The 18963-nt window shown below is 44.0% G+C and overlaps 4 protein-coding genes across 4 annotated transcripts; 2 read left to right on the forward strand and 2 right to left on the reverse strand.

Moving 5' to 3' along the window:
• Positions 1-6438: 6438 nt before the first annotated feature.
• Positions 6439-8645, forward strand: LOC108099602 (beta carbonic anhydrase 1). Its single transcript, XM_017203220.1, has 4 exons — positions 6439-6707; positions 7648-7732; positions 7797-7984; positions 8063-8645. The coding sequence occupies exons 1-4, from the start codon at positions 6615-6617 to the stop codon at positions 8462-8464; spliced, it is 768 nt and encodes a 255-aa protein (XP_017058709.1). The 5' UTR covers positions 6439-6614; the 3' UTR covers positions 8465-8645.
• LOC108099601 (ras-related GTP-binding protein A) lies at positions 8549-10160 on the reverse strand. The gene is made up of 4 exons (XM_017203218.1): positions 10052-10160; positions 9895-9994; positions 9455-9839; positions 8549-9401 (listed from the first exon to the last, which is right to left on the reverse strand). The coding sequence occupies exons 1-4, from the start codon at positions 10061-10063 to the stop codon at positions 8963-8965; spliced, it is 936 nt and encodes a 311-aa protein (XP_017058707.1). The 5' UTR covers positions 10064-10160; the 3' UTR covers positions 8549-8962.
• A 442-nt stretch (positions 10161-10602) lies between these two features.
• Positions 10603-16425, forward strand: LOC108099446 (nuclear factor related to kappa-B-binding protein). Its single transcript, XM_017202983.2, has 4 exons — positions 10603-12132; positions 12247-14722; positions 14784-15538; positions 15660-16425. Exons 1-4 carry the CDS (start codon positions 10924-10926, stop codon positions 16173-16175), a joined length of 4956 nt encoding a protein of 1651 aa, XP_017058472.1. The 5' UTR covers positions 10603-10923; the 3' UTR covers positions 16176-16425.
• Positions 16426-16510: 85 nt separating this feature from the next.
• Positions 16511-18823, reverse strand: LOC108099447 (zinc finger protein 236). The gene is made up of 4 exons (XM_017202984.1): positions 18520-18823; positions 17626-18457; positions 17509-17556; positions 16511-17450 (listed from the first exon to the last, which is right to left on the reverse strand). The coding sequence occupies exons 1-4, from the start codon at positions 18706-18708 to the stop codon at positions 16732-16734; spliced, it is 1788 nt and encodes a 595-aa protein (XP_017058473.1). The 5' UTR covers positions 18709-18823; the 3' UTR covers positions 16511-16731.
• Positions 18824-18963: the final 140 nt, after the last annotated feature.

The following is an 18963-nucleotide window of genomic DNA, read 5'->3' on the forward strand; positions in this document are numbered from 1 at the left end:
AGTCATTGGGATGGTCCGAATGCAGCGCATCAACAGGTGCAGGCCCATTTGTATCTTGTATCTCGTGGATGCGAGAAAAGTGAAAAAAGTTCCGTTGCCGTTTGTCGGCTGCTCCTTAAGCTCCATGGTCACATTAACCGTTAGACAAAATGATGCGATGCGATGCGCTTCTGCGTCTCCGTCTGCGTGGCGGTATTTCCACAACCACTTTTTGGGACTCCGCTTTGCCGTTATGATTGTTGGTGTTATTGCCGCTGCCGCTGCCGCCGTTCTTTAAGCTTGGCTGCCCTTTTCCAGTTATATCAACCGGCAAAGTTCGTTGCCTGAGTCTTTGCGTATCTGTGCACAGAGAGAATAAATTTGGTACAAAAACTATCAAAGATGAAGTTAAATATTTTTCATGTAAAAACAAGCTAAGGAACAGACTTTTTTTCGGCTAAATTTTAATATTTCTCCCAAAAACAAGTACATAAATAATTATTTTTTTTTTGTGTATTTACTGCTTAGCTCGAGTTCCAGTCTCCGTTGAGTGCAATAAATTTCCTTAGCAAATCGCAATCAATAAAGAATCGTACACATATGTTTATTGCCGTACACAATGAACATATATTCTCTTTCCCATCCTTTGCGAGATGTGTGTTACAACTCCATTGGCCATAAATAAACCATTTTACGGAAACTGTCATTTATTTAAAACTTGAAATAAAGTGGGCCGGTTAGTTAGCTAGTGGAGTGAAAACACCAAATTGGCTGCAATAAACAAAATTTACTACCACAGCGTAGTAAAAATGAAGATATATTTAGAACAGTTTAAGAAATTGTGAACATCTAAGTTTTTCGTTTATTTTACTTAAACAATTTAAATAAAAAATATAAATTTAGTAATAAAGACGCCACTTACTTTTTATATATAAGGCAGATTTATACAATACCTTTGAACCCTTTCGGAAAACTAGCAATTTTCCCAGCCATCAAAGCGCTTTTCTTCAAACCCTATCAGCCGTAAAATAGATGAAAATGTCTAGGCTCTTGCAGCCAATTGTCTGCCCATATTTCGCCTCCATCTCAGCCAGTTTCCCCCGCCGGGACTCCCAGACCCCAGTCGAATGGAACTTCATTAGATGCGCCAAAGAGTTTGTCAAGAGCGAAGTCAGTTAAAGCCAAAGCCAGAGCCAGAGCCATGCCCATGACACTCCGCTCCGCGTGCAGACACACAGACACATGGCCTTTTGGCCGCCCGTCTATCTGGCCAACATTGCCTCCTTGCCACTCGCGCCCCCTTTGCTTTTTGGGGGCCATTGACAATGTTAATGGTGTGCATTATTTTCATGTTTATTTATGTTGCTGGCACACACAACAGCAACAGCACTCGGCTGCAACTGCAACATGTGGCAAATGCAATTTGCATTTGCATCTCAATTGCATTTTGCATTGTCTGCATGTTTGTTTTGTGTTGTGTTGTTTGTTTGGCTTTGGTTGTGGTTGTTGCTGTTGTTGTTGCTGTTGCCGTTGCTGTTGCCATTTGTTGTTTATCTCTTTCCACACACAGCTGCGTTTGCATTTGACGATGCGGATCCGGTTTTCGTTGACCCACTTCCGGTTGCCAAGCCGCCAGTTGCCCGAGGCTGTGAGTGTGGCTGCCGCGCTGCCAATTGCGTTTCGTCTTGACCTTTGCCTAGCTGCGGAGCCACCCACACAACCCACCCGACAACCCACACACCCAAAAAGAAAACACTTAGAAAGATATTAAAGGTTGTTTTGAGATTAAAGTCACAAAGAGTAATATTAACCAATAAATAACCAATTAAATTATTTTACTTACAACTATTTCTTTTTTATTCCAAGAAAATAAAATTGTATAGTTTTATTTTTTTTTATTATACCAAAGTTTTCCGTGTATTTTGTCGCCTACCCATGCACAGTGGTCGGGCTTGTATGGAACCGCGGCCATAAATACTTCTAGATGTGCTATCGCTATGAAACTTTCACAAAAAATCTATAAAAATATTATAAATATATTATAAAAAAATTGACCGGATCATACCACTATATCCTATAGCTTCCATAGGAACGATTGGATCAGTGGTGGCGCTTTGATGAGAGAGCAGTCCTAAAATCACTTCTAATGGGCAGATCAGGCTAATATTTATACTGGAAGTTATTTACAAGCATAGAACTATAATAAAAAAAAATTGGAGCGATTGCTTAACTCCACTCCCACGCCAACCTTCTCAAAAAAGTTATGATAACAAAAAAATAGTTTGTGGCGGAAAAAAATCGATTTTTTTTTGGCTTATTGTATAGATATTTGTTCCGAAAATGTTCTCAAAAAATTTCAGATCCAAATTTGAAAAACTACAAGAGTTACAGGCCCTTACATGGAGCACATGTCGAACACCGGCCATTGCACAGTATTTGGGCTTGTATTGAGCAGCGGCCATAAGTACTTCTAGTTCAGTTATTGTAACGAAATTTACACCAAAATTCTAAAAAAATATTTTAAATGTATAGTAAAAAAATTGGCCATATCGTACGTCTATATCATATAGCTGCTATAGGAATGATAGGAAAGAAATAAGTATATAGTATGAAAAACGTTTTTGTTTTTCAAGAAATTTAAACCAAACTTACAGATTGTATGCCTGAACCAGTTTTAGTGAATTTCAATGAAATAAATAAATAAAAATATTTCAAAAAAACATTACAAACACGAGCGACGAGGACAAAACAAAAGCACAATAAGGAAAAACTTTCACTTTGCAAACGCTAGATGGCATCAGTATTTTCCCGATTAAATAAACATCTGCAAATTTCTGCAGCTGATTTTAGGCTTATAAAACCCTAAAAGTCAGACGAACACATTAACATACATACTATTTGTGGGATTTCATGGCATCACAACTAAAACTTTAACTAAACATGAAAAAGATGTTCACAAAATAGTCGAAAAAGGGTTAATCGATCTAAAATACACAAATAATATGTAATTAGTCAGATAAATTTCATAAAACCAATTTTTTAAAGTTAATACCTTTAACTTTAAAATGCATTTTAAATAATTAAATTTGGTGAATTTTTGCGAACGTCCGACCATTTTGAACTTCACTTTTGTTTTCACGAAACTCACTAAAACGCAGCTGCAGGAGCAAAATTGAAGACGTGTTCACACTTTGCATTATATTTTTAGAATGTACCGTTAGATTTCCGGAAAAAACTAGCTTGCAATGACAAAATATGGATAATTTAGAGACAAATTCTTAACATTTTGACTAATTATTTTAAAGTCGATTTTTCGATTTATGGCCTATGGGCGCAACCACTGTGCACTGGTGACCCAGATTTTCGGGACAAGCTTAAGCTTAAAAGCTACAACGCTAATAAGAACAGCAATGCCGCCGCCATTACCCATACAAACACACATAAAAATACAACAAATTAAAAAAAAAAACACTCAAACGCCAAAAGCATTGTTGTTGTCATTCTTTTTTTTATTTGTGCGTGCTGAGGAAAGATACTCACTAATTAACCCAAAGCCAAAGTCGGAGTCAAAAGAATCAACCAAAATCCCATTTGCAAATTGTGTTTGAAAGAGATAGAAACACAGGGAATGAAAGAGAGGGGAGACGGCCGAAAGAAAGAGGTAGAAGCACTCACTAGAGACTTTTGGGAGAAGTGGAAAAGAGGAGGCAACACCCAAATACAAATTAAGCTTAGGAAACCCCAAAAATCGTAGAAGTGTTCGTAAGTTGGTCAAGACAAATGATATGACATCATATAGCAGGCCTGATTGTGGGAGGCCAAAAACAATATCTTAAAAACAATATCTTAAATTGATGATTTACGAAATTGCACTCTTCTTGGAATTTATTAAATTATATACAAGCCAGATTTATTTAAATAGAACACAACATTTTTGACTTTTAAAGGTATTTGTAGTTAGTTAACTTAAAAAATATTTTAAGCTGCCTAAATGGGTTACTCAAACTTCATGATGAATCTTAGTCTGTGGCCCAGTGATCTGTTGAGATACTTCGAGATTTCGAACTTCCTTTCGATTGTAATTGGATGAGTCAACGCGGGCAAAACCCTTTGGCACCTGCATGGCCCCTCTTTCTCTGGGTCTCTGATTTCACAACACCTACAATAACTTTGGGCACCCACACCCACCGAAATCCCGCACAAACACACGTGCATATTTGGAGCTCATTTATTGTACAACATTGTTAAGTAACCATCATCATCTCGGTCTTTTTCCGTTTTTTTTTTTTCTTTTCTTAATGTTTACATTTGGCGCTTTGGCCCAAATATTCTGAAAAAAGCTGACAGCGTTGTTCAACTTCAATCCGAGTGCTCGAGTGGGAGTGGGAGTGGGATGGCGAGTGCTGCGGGCCGTGTCTTTCTTTTATTTCTCTTCTTCGGTTGGCTTACAGTAATCATTGTCATGCAGGCGATTCTGCTTCATTATTTCGCCTGCTGTACCCACGCTTCTCCCATCTCCTACTTTCCGCCTCTTCTGCCGCTTCTCCTCCTGATAGCCATCATAATGAGCTTTGAGTTAAGGTTCTGATCATCATCTCATGATGGTTTCTTTCGGGTTTTTGGGAACGAGATGAAGATGCTGCTGGCGCATCTCCATCGTCATTTCTTGGTCACGCTGGGGCTTTTGTTTTAATTTAACTTTGTTTCTGGCAGGGTATATCGATTTTCATAAAAATGTTTAAGAATGGAAAAAATTTTAACCTAGACTAAATTCGGCCAAATAAACAGGTAAAACTACAAATCCTCTACCAGTTTATCCAACTTTTTGTCAAACTGACGAGAACGTTTAAACTTAAATTTAATTTTTAATGAAATATTTACATTTTATTTATTTTATTTACATCCCATTTTTAATATTCCCAAGAGCATTTAATCTTCGTCTTGTTACTTCATACTGTAAATACTATTTTCTTTCGATTTCATTGCCTCTGCCTTGCTTGCTTAACCAATATTTTGCCGCTCGATAATGAAAGGAAAGCAAAATAGTCGGCTGAAGGAGCTGGTGGCGGGGGCCGGGATGGAGTCGGTCAGTCAGGTCCCAATCCCAAAAGCCACAAGGCCCGAAACACACAAAAAAAAAAGCTTACAATCATCAAGAGTGAATCTGCTGGAGAAATGGCCCTGGTTGTTGTTTTGGTTTTTGCTTTTCGGCGGCGGCTCACACAGTCAGTCAGTCATGTTTGTGGTTTAGACTTTGCTTTCTTTCGCGGCGACGGGGATTTCATAATATTTGCATTGGTGTGGGCCTTTTTGGCGCACAGGTGTTTGTGTGACCCACATTCGGAGACATCCCATCGAGATGCCTGAGAAGTTCTGACAAAGCCAGAAAGCCAACAAAAACACGCTCGCTGAATGATGCAGTGGGCACTTCTCGGAAAGGCTAATATTACACTGGTTATGAGACCAATTTCTTCGAATTGGAGTCCTTATGCTTTTAGGAATATTAAAAGATAAATAAAATATTAAATTCGTAAAAGGGGATTATGTTCATGGTTATAAAAAAAAACCCTGGTAAGCCGCTTTAAATAAAAGAGTCAAGGCTTAGTTCAAATGCTTTAAAGCAATTACAGATAAACTGTAACAAGCAAACTGTAACTTTTTTTACAAACCAAGAAAATTAAGTTAAAATAATAGCTAACACGTATAAAACAGTTAAAATAATGAATTTTAAACTACCAACCTGAACAAGCGATCTAAAGTGGCGCCGCCATTGGCCATACTGAAACGTTTTGAAAGAAAGGTGTCGCTTTTGCATCTTACAGATACTTTTGATGAATGTAAATACTTTTTGTCAAATTGCAACTTAAATATTGATAAACTTAAAAAAATAAATCGAAAAAATCTTGAATATAAAAATTATAATAATTTCATAACATTTTTTAAAGTTATATTAAACAAATTGCAATTTCATATTACTTATTTAGAAAACTTCCTCCCTGTAGCGACCTTGACGCATAAAGATCAGGGAAGTCATAAGAGTGTTCTATCAAAATCATTGATTAGGAAAATCGACAACAAAATGCTTACAAAACGTGGAAGCCATAATATAAACATCATCAGCTCTTCGAGTTGTTTCCCCCTGCTCCACTGATAAGCGACGTCTGGCGTCTTAGTTGACTTTTGTCATTCGCTGACTGTCTGGAACTTGCCAGAGATGTTAGCTCAGAGAAATGGCATTAAGCAATTGATTTCCGCTCCCCATAATTCACTCAGAAAGCCTTTTAATAAGGAGTGTGCAAATATGGGGGTGGGGAAAGTGTTTAAGTAGTTCTCCCCTTCCACCTCGTGGCAAAAATTTCTCTTAAATTGTTTTGCATAAAGAGAGAGCACATATGAGAATTGGGGAGCTCTCCAAGAGAGACAACAACAGCTGCTCGCCAAATTCATGGCGAGTTTTGAAAGCAACAATTCCGTTTCAAATGCTCCACCACCGTCAAACGAGCTCCACGCCAATTTTCGTTAAACGCGGACGCAAATATTATTATACACAAATCAAGGAAAATCAATTCTGGTGCTAAAGTGCGTGCAATAAAAGTGTCAAATTAAGATTGACGAAACCACAAAAAAAAGACAAAATGGAGCGTATTTTAAGGGGGATAATGCGGTACCGGAATACCACACGCGAGCAAATGGTCAAAGAGTTTCAGAAAGTGCGCGATAATCCAGAGGTGAGTGATACGATTATAGGTCAAGATTTTGGAACCAACTATCTAGATTTTTTCACTTATATATATACACAAAAAACCTTAGAACATGCTTTGCCTTGTGGGGAACTAGTGCCTGTGTTTTATTTCATTATCACATTTTTTCGACATGTCTGTCGCAAACTTTGCGCTCTCCCAATTAGCTCTCTTTCTTCGCGCTCTTTTTCGCTTTATATTTGGTAAACAATCAACAAAGGTAAACCGGTAGGACCCCAATTCACCCCCGGCCACCCCCTTTGGTTTGTTTAGTATTAAATTTTTATATACTTAACACAGGGGCGGACGCAGGGGGTGTCCGGGGGTCCGGACCCCCCCCAAAATCTCAGACTTTTTCAAATTTCCTTACAGCACACGGCTTTTCAACCATAAAAACTAAAATTTTTTGGGTCGGACCCCACAAAGGAACCCCCCAAACGTAAAAATTTTTGATCGGACCCCCCAAACAACAAAAATTTTTCGATCGGACCCCCCCAAAATTTTTTTCTGCGTCCGCCGATGACTTAACAAATTGCTTTTCGGTGCTCTTGAATTTCGTGCATTGCACCCCTGCTTATTACAATTCATTAAGTTTCAGTGTCATTTAGAAAAGTTACAAAAAAACAATATATTTTGAATAAAAAATTTAGTAAACAATTTTAATTAATACAAATTTTAACTGCTTAAAATCAGTTACATTGAAAGCAACTTTGACTGAACCGATAATATAAACACCAGTTGCACATGCCACTAACAAAATATGTGCTCCCATTTTATTTTTTAATATTTTTGAACTTCCCTATCGGACAGCCTTGAACCGAGCCCATTTTCTTTTTGGCGACTTGCCAAGTGTGTCATAACTTTGAATGACTTTATACATTTACGCACTATCTATAGATTTTAACTCTTGGTACCGTTTATATTTTAGCCCAAGGCCGTCTTCTTCACCTGCATGGACAGTAGAATGATTCCCACCCGATACACAGATACCCACGTGGGCGACATGTTTGTGGGTGAGTTGGTCTTATCAACTATATTGATTTTAGCTAAACATTCCTGACTCTTCCCACGGATAAGTACGTAATGCTGGCAACCTGATACCCCATGCCCAGCACTTTCAGGATGAGTACTTCAGCTGCGAACCCGCAGCTCTGGAACTCGGATGCGTGGTAAATGATATAAGGCACATAATTGTATGCGGACACAGTGACTGCAAGGCCATGAATCTGCTGTATCAATTAAGGGACCCTGAATTCGCCTCCAAAGTATGTTTGAAAAGGAGCACCTAATTAAAATATTAAAGCAAGCGAACAAACTCTAAATATCTCACGTTTATCCAACAGCTGAATCGTCGCCTTTCGCCGTTGAGGTCCTGGATGTGCACGCACGCCAACACCAGTTTGGAAAAGTTTCAGGAGTGGCGTGATGCAGGCATGAAGGATCCCTTACTATTCTCGTCGGAGACTCCTCTTCGTCGCTTTGTTGCCTACATCGACGAGGAGCAAAAATTTGCCGTGGAGGACAAGCTATCGCAGATTAACACACTGCAGCAGATGTCCAATATTGCATCCTATGGTTTCCTCAAGGCTCGTTTAGAGTCCCACGATCTTCACATCCACGCCCTTTGGTTTGATATTTACACGGGTGACATATACTACTTTAGTCGGGGTGCGAAACGTTTTGTGCCCGTTGATGAGACTTCCGTGGACAGATTGTCGGAGGAGGTCAGAAAATTCTATTCGTAGGCGCAGCCGGCGGACCAAATGGATTATCTGTGATATGTGGGCCTTATACCGCGTTCGGCATTTACAAGTAACCAATCGTTAGGATTGTTTTGTATATTCATAAGTGTGTAATTGTTTTTTGTATATAAACTTAAAGTCTACGAAGGTTTTTAACTTACAAATCTACGAAAAATCAACGAAAGAGATGGCTATCTATCGCTCACTTGCTAAAAGACTGTCGCAACTTAAAAAAGAGTTTTAATTTACAAAAGGCTTACGTGAACTGGTAAGAGTGATGAAACATTGAAGCAGAATCGTCTGCACCATTAACTATATGGACAGTCTTGCAGTAAGTGAGAGATATACACATATAATTATTTATCATTACGGGAAGCGAATAGACTTTGGGGGCGGCACCTGTGGCGCTTCGATGTGTGCACAACAACAGACGGTTTTCGTGTCTTCTTGAACGGAGAACGGCATTTGGGGTTACGGATAACAATGATCGTTGTATCGCCATCAATGGTACTTGTGGCCGTGGTGGTTCATGGCACTGTTGCTCGGGTTCTCCAGTTCCTCGAAGTACTTCCGGGCATTCCTTATGTTGACCAGCGTAGCCTCCGAGGGCAGCGTTGGATCCGACATGACCACCATTACATATGTGTTGCTAGTGAAGGTGTCAATGAATGCGGCGAAAGCGCTATTTCGCACTTCCATCGACTGGAATTTGGCACCCAACTTGGAACAGCTCAGCTTAAACTGCTTTATGATGTTGGACACTTTCTCGAAGCGGTGCGAGTCGCGATTCTTCTTGCTCTGGCAATGAGAGATCACCAGAAATGTGGCCTTCTCGAACAAAAGTACCTCGTCAGCCTCGATCACGTTTGCAAAGTGCGTTACAGAATTCTCCAAAGCAGCCACATTGGGTATCAGCATGGTGACAATGGAAGACCAGGCTCTGCAATCGGTTAAAGGTTGAATAAAAGTCGTTTGATTGCGTAATTAACTAACTTGTATAATGTTTCATCCCAAATGCTGGTGCGGAAACAAGTCACATTCCCGGGCTTTGACAACTTAATGAGATCCTCCATACGCTCCGTAAAGACGTTCTCGCGATGCTCCTCCGGCACCAGATCCATTTTGTGCACTAGACAAAAAATCTTGGCCTCCGGCGAATTCTGCAACAGGGCTTCTAAGCAGCTCTGGTAGTAGTGGATGTCGCGCTCGATCTCCTGGCTCTCCACGTCGAACACATAGATGAGCACCTCCACATTGCGGAAGATGTTGTCCCGCTGCTGGGCAAAGTACTGTTTCATAAAGCCCTCCTGGCCGCCACAGTCCCAGAGATTGAGCACCAGGTTACCAAGAAACCGCACATGAGAGTGCTCCACATCGACTGCGGATATGAAGAAGGATCAGATTCCCATGCCCGATTATATAGTAGTACTCACTTGTTGCTCCGAGGCGTGTCGTATCACGGGCGATATAGTTGGCAAAGATAATGGATCGCATGCTGGTTTTTCCTGAACCGCTCTTGCCCATCAGCAATACCTGTTAAAGTTAAAGTTTATACTTAAGAGGATCACCAAGTTTCTGCAAAAACCACACCTTCTTCTTCATTGTGCTGATTGTTTTTCAGATCTCCAGGAAAATAGTCAACAATAAAAACAAATAGTAGGATGGGCTAGCGATGTTAGGCCCTCGATGACAAATCCGCAAATATCGATTGCTTATTCGCAGCCACTTTGTGGGACTCTTTGGTTTTATACCGTTATGTCTTCAAAATAACTGAAACGGTTTTCTGAAAAGAGAATTATAGGAGACTGTGAAAAATTTAAAATTGATTAAATAATTTTAATAATTCTATGTTCTTGTTGTTCTCGTTTTCTTCTTATTTTACGATCATTTATAAAATGTCGTTACTAATAAGACATTTTTTATTAATATGTATATAATTAAGGCATTTAAACGTATTTGGTACTTTGATTTTTACAAACTTGAGAGACAAGTTAGATACTCTAATTTAAAAATTAATACCGACAGTGTGCAGTCACAGTGCGCGGGAACAATACAAGGCCGCATCATCGTCTCACCACTAGTAGGCTGGCAAAGAACTGTCAAAAACATGACGTTCTTTTGCACACATAAAATGCTATAATATTTATAAAGAACCCTGATCCAAAACCGTTACGTCATATCTGAAATTAACCCCTAAAATGAAGAACTGCATTTTTCAGCCGCAGAGGTGGGACAACCACCACCGCAACATCGTGCCACCACTAGCGTGCTCGCGTTTCGCGATGAATGGTGAAAAATCGCAGAGAAAACATGCTTAACAATAAAAAAGAAGAAAACCAGCAGCTAACGCTGGCTGATTGATATAACGAGGCAGCGGCGTAAGAGACAAAAATTATAACTTAGTGTAGAGAAAAAATCGCTCTTTGCGAAGAAAAATCTGGTGGCGAATTCTTGGCGATTCGATGAGCAACATAAACATAAACACAGTGCCCAGGCCGAGTCCGAATGCTAATGGGAATCCAGATCGAAATCCAAATCAAAATCGTAATGTCGATTCCGAAGAGGAGGAGGAGGGCGATGGCCGTATGAGCGACAGCGGAAGCAGCACAGCCAGCAGCCAAAGGAGTCGCAGTTCGAGCAGCAGTTCCTCGAACTCCTCAAGCGGTTCGCTGGAGGAGGATCCAGATGGCGAGGATGAGGACATGTCCGACCAGGACGCGGCTAGTGGCTCGGAAACGGAGGACGATACCACCACCTGCCAATCGGATGAACTGGAATTGGCCCAACTGAGTAGAACGGATATTTTCCGGTTACCCAGGGGTTTGTGTGAGAACTCGGCCATTTTCCACGAGTTCTTCTCTTTGGAAACCTGGCAGCTGTTGCCCCATCATTTCCAGGCCCGCCTGCAGCCCATGTTGCCGGACTTTTCCGGTTTGGTCTCTGGTCAAGCGCAGGCCAACGCCGAACAGCAACGAACTCTGGTGCAGCTCTTCAACGGAGGCCTGCAGCGATTTGGTCAATCCCCGCTGCTTCAACTGCAACGACACCTGGAGGAAGGCAACCTGCGACCGGATGTCCTGCAACTTCGGAAAAGCATCCAGCACTCAAGCAGAAGAGAATTCCGTTTTCAGCAGGCCGAACGCGTCAGCCAGTTGGCCAAGGAGCTATTCTTGTCAAGGGAACAGCTACTCCAGGATGCCTATTCCGCCGCCCCGCCCTCCGAGGGCGCCTTTGGCAAATACCTGCCTCGGCCACGACCCCGCAAGAGGAAGCAGCCCATGCTGTCTATGGAGAACAGATTTTGCTCACAGCGAGCCAAGAAACGCTATGCTCAGGAGCTTCTGGAGCTCTTCGGGGACGTGGAGGCGAAACCCGGCGATATCAGTGCCGAGGAGGAGGACGAGGAATGCGCCCAGTTGATGGACCGACTGGCCAGGGAACCGCAACAATTCAAGCTGGAGGAGCCCAAGGCTCCTGAGCCGGTGGGTCCTGGCAGACCCTCAAATGCAGCAGACAAAAAAAGCATTTACAACACCTTCTTCAAGCGGCGACCGGGTGTGGATGATGACCTTGTGCTGCGTTCCATGCAGGCGGAGAGAATTCCTCAGCTTAACGACAAGAACTTCCGAAAGTATTTGAGAGACTATAAGCGCCGGAAATTGGAGCAGCCTGTAAGATCTTGGTTTTTAACGCTTAAATGTATTTCTATTTAGATTTGTTTTTTGTATATAAAAATACTGTTAATTCTATTCCTAAAATGCTTACAATAATTTGTGTAATTTTAGGAGAGTCCCGAGTTTGATACATCAGAGGTACGTCTGCGCGATATCTGCACTCGTGCCCAGTTCGTGGGAAGCTTCAAACCAGGCCGAAAACCCAAAGCGCTTATGGCCCGACTCAATCCCGATCCACCTGCCCTGGTGCCTATTGGAGTGACGCCGACTAAGAGCGAGTTTGTGGATGAGGAGCCCATGCTCTTGGATGAGCCGCAGCAACTGTACGGCCGCCGTGCGCCGGAGGACCAGCCAGAGGAGCACCTACCCCCCAAGGAACCTCTTCTTATGCCAAAGAAAGTAATACCCGCAACAGTTATTCCCCCTCATCCTGTGCCCAAGCTAGAGCCTTTGAATGGACCCATAGCCAATCCTAAGGCGAGTCCTACACCGCATAATATCGCAAGTAGTTCCGCAAGTGCGGCTCCTTCAACTGCTGGCCACGTTACCGGCAGTCCCACCCGGGAAATGCTGATTCGTCCGCCAGCCTCACCTCGTCCCGCCTCCTTCTTCTCGCTGCTGAGAGACCTGTTTGTATCCACACCCCAACACCGGCTTACCTACGGAGAACTGCAAATCCTGTTATCCAGCTGGCGAGAAATCAACTCAGATGCATCAATACCGACCGGGGAATGGCCGAGAATCGTGCTAGATTGGTCAAAGTTGCTGCAATCAGCTGTCAACTTCTTGTCAGGTGACTTTGGCGCCGTTCCGGTGGAATATGTTCCCTACATTGAGCACAAAACTCAGCTGGGAATCTACCAATGGATAGGCGCTGGGCGGGATTCGGATGCGAGACTCCTCGGCCTGTGTCAGTGTTGGTTGAGAACCCAAAGGGATGAGCAGTCGCAACTCAGTCCGGTTTCAAACTTAAATGCTCATCTCAATGCATTGGCGGATACAACGCCAACTCCTCCGCCAAGATGCCCCACCACCTGGACAGTGCGTTCAGCCAGCCAGGCGGAGATCCAAGAGTTCCAGCGGCAGGAGCGGATTCGTTTCGAGTATCCGCATCGTCCGTTCACCTATCGCCTCAATGGGTATGAGAGCGTGGTGGGTCCAGTCAAGGGAATCTATACCCAAAGTTTGCCACTGAACAAAGCTAGAGGTCATGCTGTCATGGTGGATGACCGACCTCCGTTTGTCACCATCCTGACCCTGGTGCGAGATGCCACTGCTAGGTTGCCGAATGGAGAAGGAACCCGCGCTGAGATCTCCGAGCTGCTTAAGTGCTCCCAGTACGTCAGTCAACAAGCAGCGGACAACGTTCTTCAGACCATTGTGAGCGGAGCCTTGGATCGCATGCACGGTGGTCAGGATCCTTGTGTTAAATACGACGCCAGGCGGAAGATTTGGATTTATTTGCACCGGAATCGCAGCGAGGCAGAGTTCGAGAAAATGCACAGACATAACCAAACCATGGTGAAACAAAAGCAGCAGCAGAGGAAACAGCTGACCAGGCCAAAAATATCTGATGGTGCTGAAGGCTCAGGAGTTGTGGCGGAGCTGCCAAAGGAGCAAATACCCGCCTTGGTTCCTGCAGTCGTATCCCCAATTCCAGTTTCAGTGCAACTTCCAGTGGGTGCATCTCTGCAAGTGAAGAAACCATTGGCCGTTAAATGTCCCCCAGTACCGCCCTTAAAATACCATGTACCACCTGGTACGCCCAGTGCGGGAAAGATAATAGCATCCCCCTCCAATCCCAACCCGATTCCAGGCTCCCTGCAGCAGGTTCAGAAATCTCTGCTCAAACCCGTAGGCGTACCCAGTCCTGCTCCCGTACAGCGGCAGCTAGGCACACCCAAAACTGGCAACTTTGCGATCTCTAAGATCAGTCCGACACGGAATACTACGCCAATACTGGTGTCCACTCCCAGTGGACTGCAAACTGTTCATGTAGCAACTACTCCACAATCAGTGGGATCCGCGCAACCTGCCGTGGCCAAGAAGCTGACCATCAAGAAGCCCGCACCCAGCAACAAGATAGGAAACTTTATCATCCCAATGGAGCAGCAGCAAGGCGTTCAGCAGCAGCAGCAGCAGGGTCAGAATGTGAAGGTGCAACCCATTGCCGGGAAACCGAAAGCTCTCACTATCACCCCGCGACCCCAGATGCCGAAGAACATTATCCGCCTGCTGCCCGCTGGAGGAGCCACGATAACTGGAAATGCGGCAACGAGTCCCAAGCCCACATCCGTGCAAATCCTCGGGCCTCGCGTGGTGCCGCAATCGCAAACAGTGCGACCGGTACAGCAAAAAATCGGAGCCGTATCTATTGTGGCCAGCAAACCGGTGACAAGCATTTCCGCCACAGAAACTGCCAATCCCGTGGCCATCACAACGAGCTCTCCTGTTACAGGAGGCGGAACAATCGTGAAGATGTCGCCACAGGCATTCGCCAGTCTTCAGCAGCAACAGCAGCAGTTAAAACAGAAGGTAAACAGCACAAGTCCAGCCCTGAACTCGCCGCAGCAAAGGATCATTGTTGGTGAGTAATGCTTTTGCGTACACAATTAAACAAAATAAACAACACTTTCGGTATTCTACAGGAAACACGGCCATATCCTCGAATAAGAAGATTGTATTCCAGTCGCTGACGAAGGCAGCACCTAAAATACTCACCACATCGCCCAGTGGGTCGGTGGCAAAGGCAGCCACCAACTCTTCATCGCCGCAGCAGAGAATTGTTCTGCAAAACTTCAAGCAACCGGTAGTGGGCACCAGCCAATCCGGTGCCATAGCGGCACTCGGAGGAAATGCCACGCGGGTGATTCGAGCTACTCCAGCTGCAGCTGTCGGATCTGCAGGAGTTGCAGGAGGTGGGAACTCCCAACCAGCCGGTCAAATCATCACTTTAGACAGTCTGCTACAGAAACAACCCGCTGGAGGAAAACTTCTCACCACCACTGGCAATAACATCTTCCAGCTGGCCACATCCACGTCGGGAAATGTGATCACCCTTAATCCCAGCCAGCCCAAGCAGTTGCCAACGATGTCACGCATTGTCAGTGCGACCACTACGACCCCGACTTCTACCGGTGTCTCGACTGTAGTGCCAAAGATCATTGGCAAGACGACGGTGCTGCCGGGAAAACCTTTGCTTTTGCACGCCAAGACATTAAAACAGGTCGGCAGCGGCAGTGCTGCCTCAACCCAGACCACCACAACCGCAACAACATCTGTGAGTTCAGCGTCGGTAGGAGCAGGTGGAGCAGTCGTTTCCGGCGGAGGAGCGGCAAACACTGCCGTTCGAACGACACAGAACATTGTGATTGGCGGTCAGACCGTGAAGCTCCAAGGAGCGGTAAGTAGTCAAAGGGATTCCAAACCTTAAATAAGCTAAACAAACAATCAGATTCAAATGAAAACTTTATTTGAGATCTTATTACTTTTCTTTAGAATAATGCATTGTTTTCTATTAATAGATCTCTGCGCGAAACGCCGGTGCACCCGTTCAGACCGTCATAATGGGCAACCAATTGCTGAGACTGGCCACCAGTGGTAGCAACACTACAACCAATTCCTCTGGCAGTTTGGCAACGGCGCCAAAGACATTGCTAATTGGCGCAGGAGGCACTCAGACGCTGCGCCTGGCCAAGAATGTGCTAGTGGCCAACAAGCAAATCAGCAGCACGGTAAACAGCAGCTCAACGTCAGCATCTCCAGCTGCGTCAGCGACCGGTGCGGCTAATAACAATCTCGTGTTTGCCGTGCAAGGCAACGGAGGCCAGCTCTTCTTTTCGCCAGGACTACAGAGCATGAACATTAAACCTCTTTCCAGCCTAAAAGTGATACCCATGGCCACGCCATCGGCAGCCGGAACGTCGGCATCTGGAAAAATCTCGGTAACGACGGTGGCCGCAGAGACGGGAGCAAAAGCACTGACCACCAAACTGATTCCGGCCACGGTTCTCAAAACGGCCACTGGGAGTGGCAACTAGGAGGCTCAGGAGCGGAGAGGCTAGTTAACCTCGTTGTTTACCCTTCCTTGGTTTAACTTTCTTCGATTTTGTTCAAATAACCCGTGTAATTTATCTATGTAGGCAGAAAGTTTGCTAATATTGCTTCGTACTAAGTAAAAATGATGGACGCCGATAGAAATGTCCCATCCAGCAACCAATTTTACGGAACAGTTTATAAAATAATATATATGTATAGAGACACTCAATAAAACTCAGATGAAACCAGAAAGAAATTGTTCTTTGCTTACAGTAAGAAATTATATTTTTTTAAGTTTCATTTCCTGCATTTACATTATACATAGATAACTAATATGTCTGCTAAGTTATTTTGCTTTTATTGAACGTTGATTACGAACATGAGTTTTTCACTATAAGTTTTAAACTAAAAATGAAATGAACAAGAATTTAAAGTAAACTTTTCAATAGGCCAAAAACAAATGACTAACTTAAATCATTAAAAAAAGCCAACATAATACATTTTTCAGCGAAACGAATTGAAAATTTAACAAAAGCCTTATATTATAAATGCTGCGAACTAAATGTCTCCCATTGGTAACTTTTTATGCTGCTTGAGATGACGATTAAGCTTAATTTTTAAGTCAAAGAGCTTTCCGCAGATCTGACATGAGTAGTAGGATTTTTCCGGCACCTGCTCGGCAGAAGAGCTGCCATTGAGGCTCTCTTCAGTTCTGCTCTCTTGCTGGGCGGTGCAGTTTTTTTTGGCAAAGCTTTCTTCTTGGGGCTGGCTTTCTTCGTTCCCGGCGCTTTCCATTGGAATGGGTGAAGTGTTTTCTGGAGATCGAGGCCTTTTCCTTGCTGACCTGTGGGTGGCCAGCACATGAGCCTGCAGCTGCTGGACCTCCTCAAAGGTATCGCTGCAGTAAGCGCACTGAATTACAGTCGACACTGACGGCGAAGAAGAGGCTGAAATAGGAAAATTAACCCGTGCTGGTGGGTCCATCGGATACAAAATATCTTTTGAGAAGGCTTCAGAAATAATAGTGTCCTCGGAAGCAGTAGAGACATCAGGAACAATGGTGTCCTTGGGAGCGGTAGTATTCTCAGAAACATTGCAGTCTTCGGAAAGAGTGGAGTTCTGAGGAAGAGTGGAGTCCATAGGACCGGAAGTCCCACTTGTGGACGGGGTCTCTAAAGGAGCTGTCGCCTCGGCGCCAATAAAAAGTGATGGGGAAGCCATTGAAGAAGGGAAATCATTCTGTAATTTGAGCTTCAGGGCAAGTTCAGCCTCGCCCTCTGTAAATAAAGTAAAATGGTTTTCAATAAATCAAACCTTTACCTATTATTTACCCACCCTGTAAATGCTTTTTCAAATGTGCATGTAGCACCGTACTTTTCATAGCTGCAAAGAAAAATACAAATACATTTAAGTTTCTCTTTATATACGTCTAACTCATTAACGAATACCCACTTTTGCCGCAGTAGGTGCACTTGGTGCGCGTGTGCATTGCCTGTTTGTGCTCCTTGAGGGTCTCCTTCGAGTTGCAAATAAACCCGCAGACGGGACACTTAATGTGCCGTTGCAGCTTGTGATACTTCATGTGGAACTTGATTCGGGACTCCGGGGCGTTAGTAAACTTTTTAGCGCAGATGTGGCACTCCCAGTCTTTGAGGAGATGAGTGCGTCTCATGTGGTCCAGATGCGCCTCCTGGTTGGGTGAATCGTAAAGGCAAAGCTTGCAGGACACGACCGGCGAGAAAGCAGGTGCCGGTGGTTGAGCCACGGAATCACCATCATCGTCGTATGTAAATCTAATTATCTCATCCTCCTCCTCTTGATCCCCATCGTCAGCAGTGCCTGATGCATCCTCGCTGGACGGTGTGAAAAAGCTGACAGTTGACATGTCGTTGTCTATCATGTTAAAGCCGGACTCGACCGGCGGCATGTCAAGTTCTTTGGGTCTTGGTGGCTGGAAAAGCGCGCTGCTTTGTTCTGGTACGCGGGCCATGTGCTCCTCCTTTATGGGCACGTGTGGTATGTCGAAAGCGGCGCACACACGTCTGCTCCCATCCTCGTCGCTGATCTCCTCTTCGTCTGTGTCTAGGTATATGAATCCGCAGAACTTCTCTTCCTCCGGCTCGATTTCCCTCTTAATTATGATTCCATTGTGCTCGCGCTGGTACTCCAGTTCGCCGAACTGCTCCTGCGTCTCTAGGCAGCTTCGCTTGAACTTTAGCAACCGGTTAAACTCGGCAATGCAGGCGATACACATGTACTGCGGCCGTCCGTCCTCCCTCGCAATCTTTAGGTCAATGTGAAAATATAGATCTTATTCAGGCATCCGGCAATAAATGGTCAACTTACCTTGACGTTCCAAGCACTCAACTGCTCGAGAATATCCTCCATATTTCCGACGGCGGCGTCATGCAAGCCAAAAATTGGTTTCACAATCGCCTGGTCCAACTCCATGCCCATAGTAAAATAAATTCCGCATGTCCTGCAGGGTTCGATGGAGTCCTCATCAAACCCATTCAGATCCGCACAGAGTTCCATTTCGCGTCTTACATATATATGTTTAAATATGCGCAGGATTCCAAATGGCTAGGAGTCTATTTGTTGGCTATTTGACTTAGAGGTGGAGCATCTTAGCAGTTCTGCAGTGTTGCAAAAGCTTTCCCCTCTGACGATAGTGATGCGATTAAGGTGCCAGTGATGCCAGTTCGTAAGGGGACATAAACTTTTTCTCTTAGTTAGATATGACCGATGTTGATAGAAGTTTGTTTTTTATTAATTTTAATAACTTATAAC

The sequence above is a fragment of the Drosophila ficusphila genome, unplaced genomic scaffold (genome assembly GCF_018152265.1).
Source record: "Drosophila ficusphila isolate 14025-0441.05 unplaced genomic scaffold, ASM1815226v1 contig_791, whole genome shotgun sequence".
Taxonomy (NCBI): Eukaryota; Metazoa; Arthropoda; class Insecta; order Diptera; family Drosophilidae; genus Drosophila; species Drosophila ficusphila.

Excerpts from the sequence above, each read along its gene's own strand:
- LOC108099601 (XM_017203218.1), bottom strand. Across the intron at positions 9,840-9,894 it reads GACACGCCTCGGAGCAACAA|TCGATGTGGAGCACTCTCAT; the intron begins GTGAGTACTACT and ends TCATATCCGCAG. Across the intron at positions 9,402-9,454 it reads TGGGATGAAACATTATACAA|AGCCTGGTCTTCCATTGTCA; the intron begins GTTAGTTAATTA and ends AACCGATTGCAG.
- LOC108099447 (XM_017202984.1), bottom strand. The coding sequence starts at position 18,708 with ATGGAACTCTGTGCGGATCTGAATGGGTTTGATGAGGACTCCATCGAA. Across the intron at positions 17,557-17,625 it reads GTGCACCTACTGCGGCAAAA|CTATGAAAAGTACGGTGCTA; the intron begins GTGGGTATTCGT and ends TTTTCTTTGCAG. Across the intron at positions 17,451-17,508 it reads TTTGAAAAAGCATTTACAGG|AGGGCGAGGCTGAACTTGCC; the intron begins GTGGGTAAATAA and ends CTTTATTTACAG.
- LOC108099602 (XM_017203220.1), top strand. The coding sequence starts at position 6,615 with ATGGAGCGTATTTTAAGGGGGATAATGCGGTACCGGAATACCACACGC. Across the intron at positions 7,733-7,796 it reads CGTGGGCGACATGTTTGTGG|TACGTAATGCTGGCAACCTG; the intron begins GTGAGTTGGTCT and ends CCCACGGATAAG. Across the intron at positions 7,985-8,062 it reads ACCCTGAATTCGCCTCCAAA|CTGAATCGTCGCCTTTCGCC; the intron begins GTATGTTTGAAA and ends TTTATCCAACAG.
- LOC108099446 (XM_017202983.2), top strand. The coding sequence starts at position 10,924 with ATGAGCAACATAAACATAAACACAGTGCCCAGGCCGAGTCCGAATGCT. Across the intron at positions 12,133-12,246 it reads GCCGGAAATTGGAGCAGCCT|GAGAGTCCCGAGTTTGATAC; the intron begins GTAAGATCTTGG and ends GTGTAATTTTAG. Across the intron at positions 15,539-15,659 it reads CCGTGAAGCTCCAAGGAGCG|ATCTCTGCGCGAAACGCCGG; the intron begins GTAAGTAGTCAA and ends TTCTATTAATAG.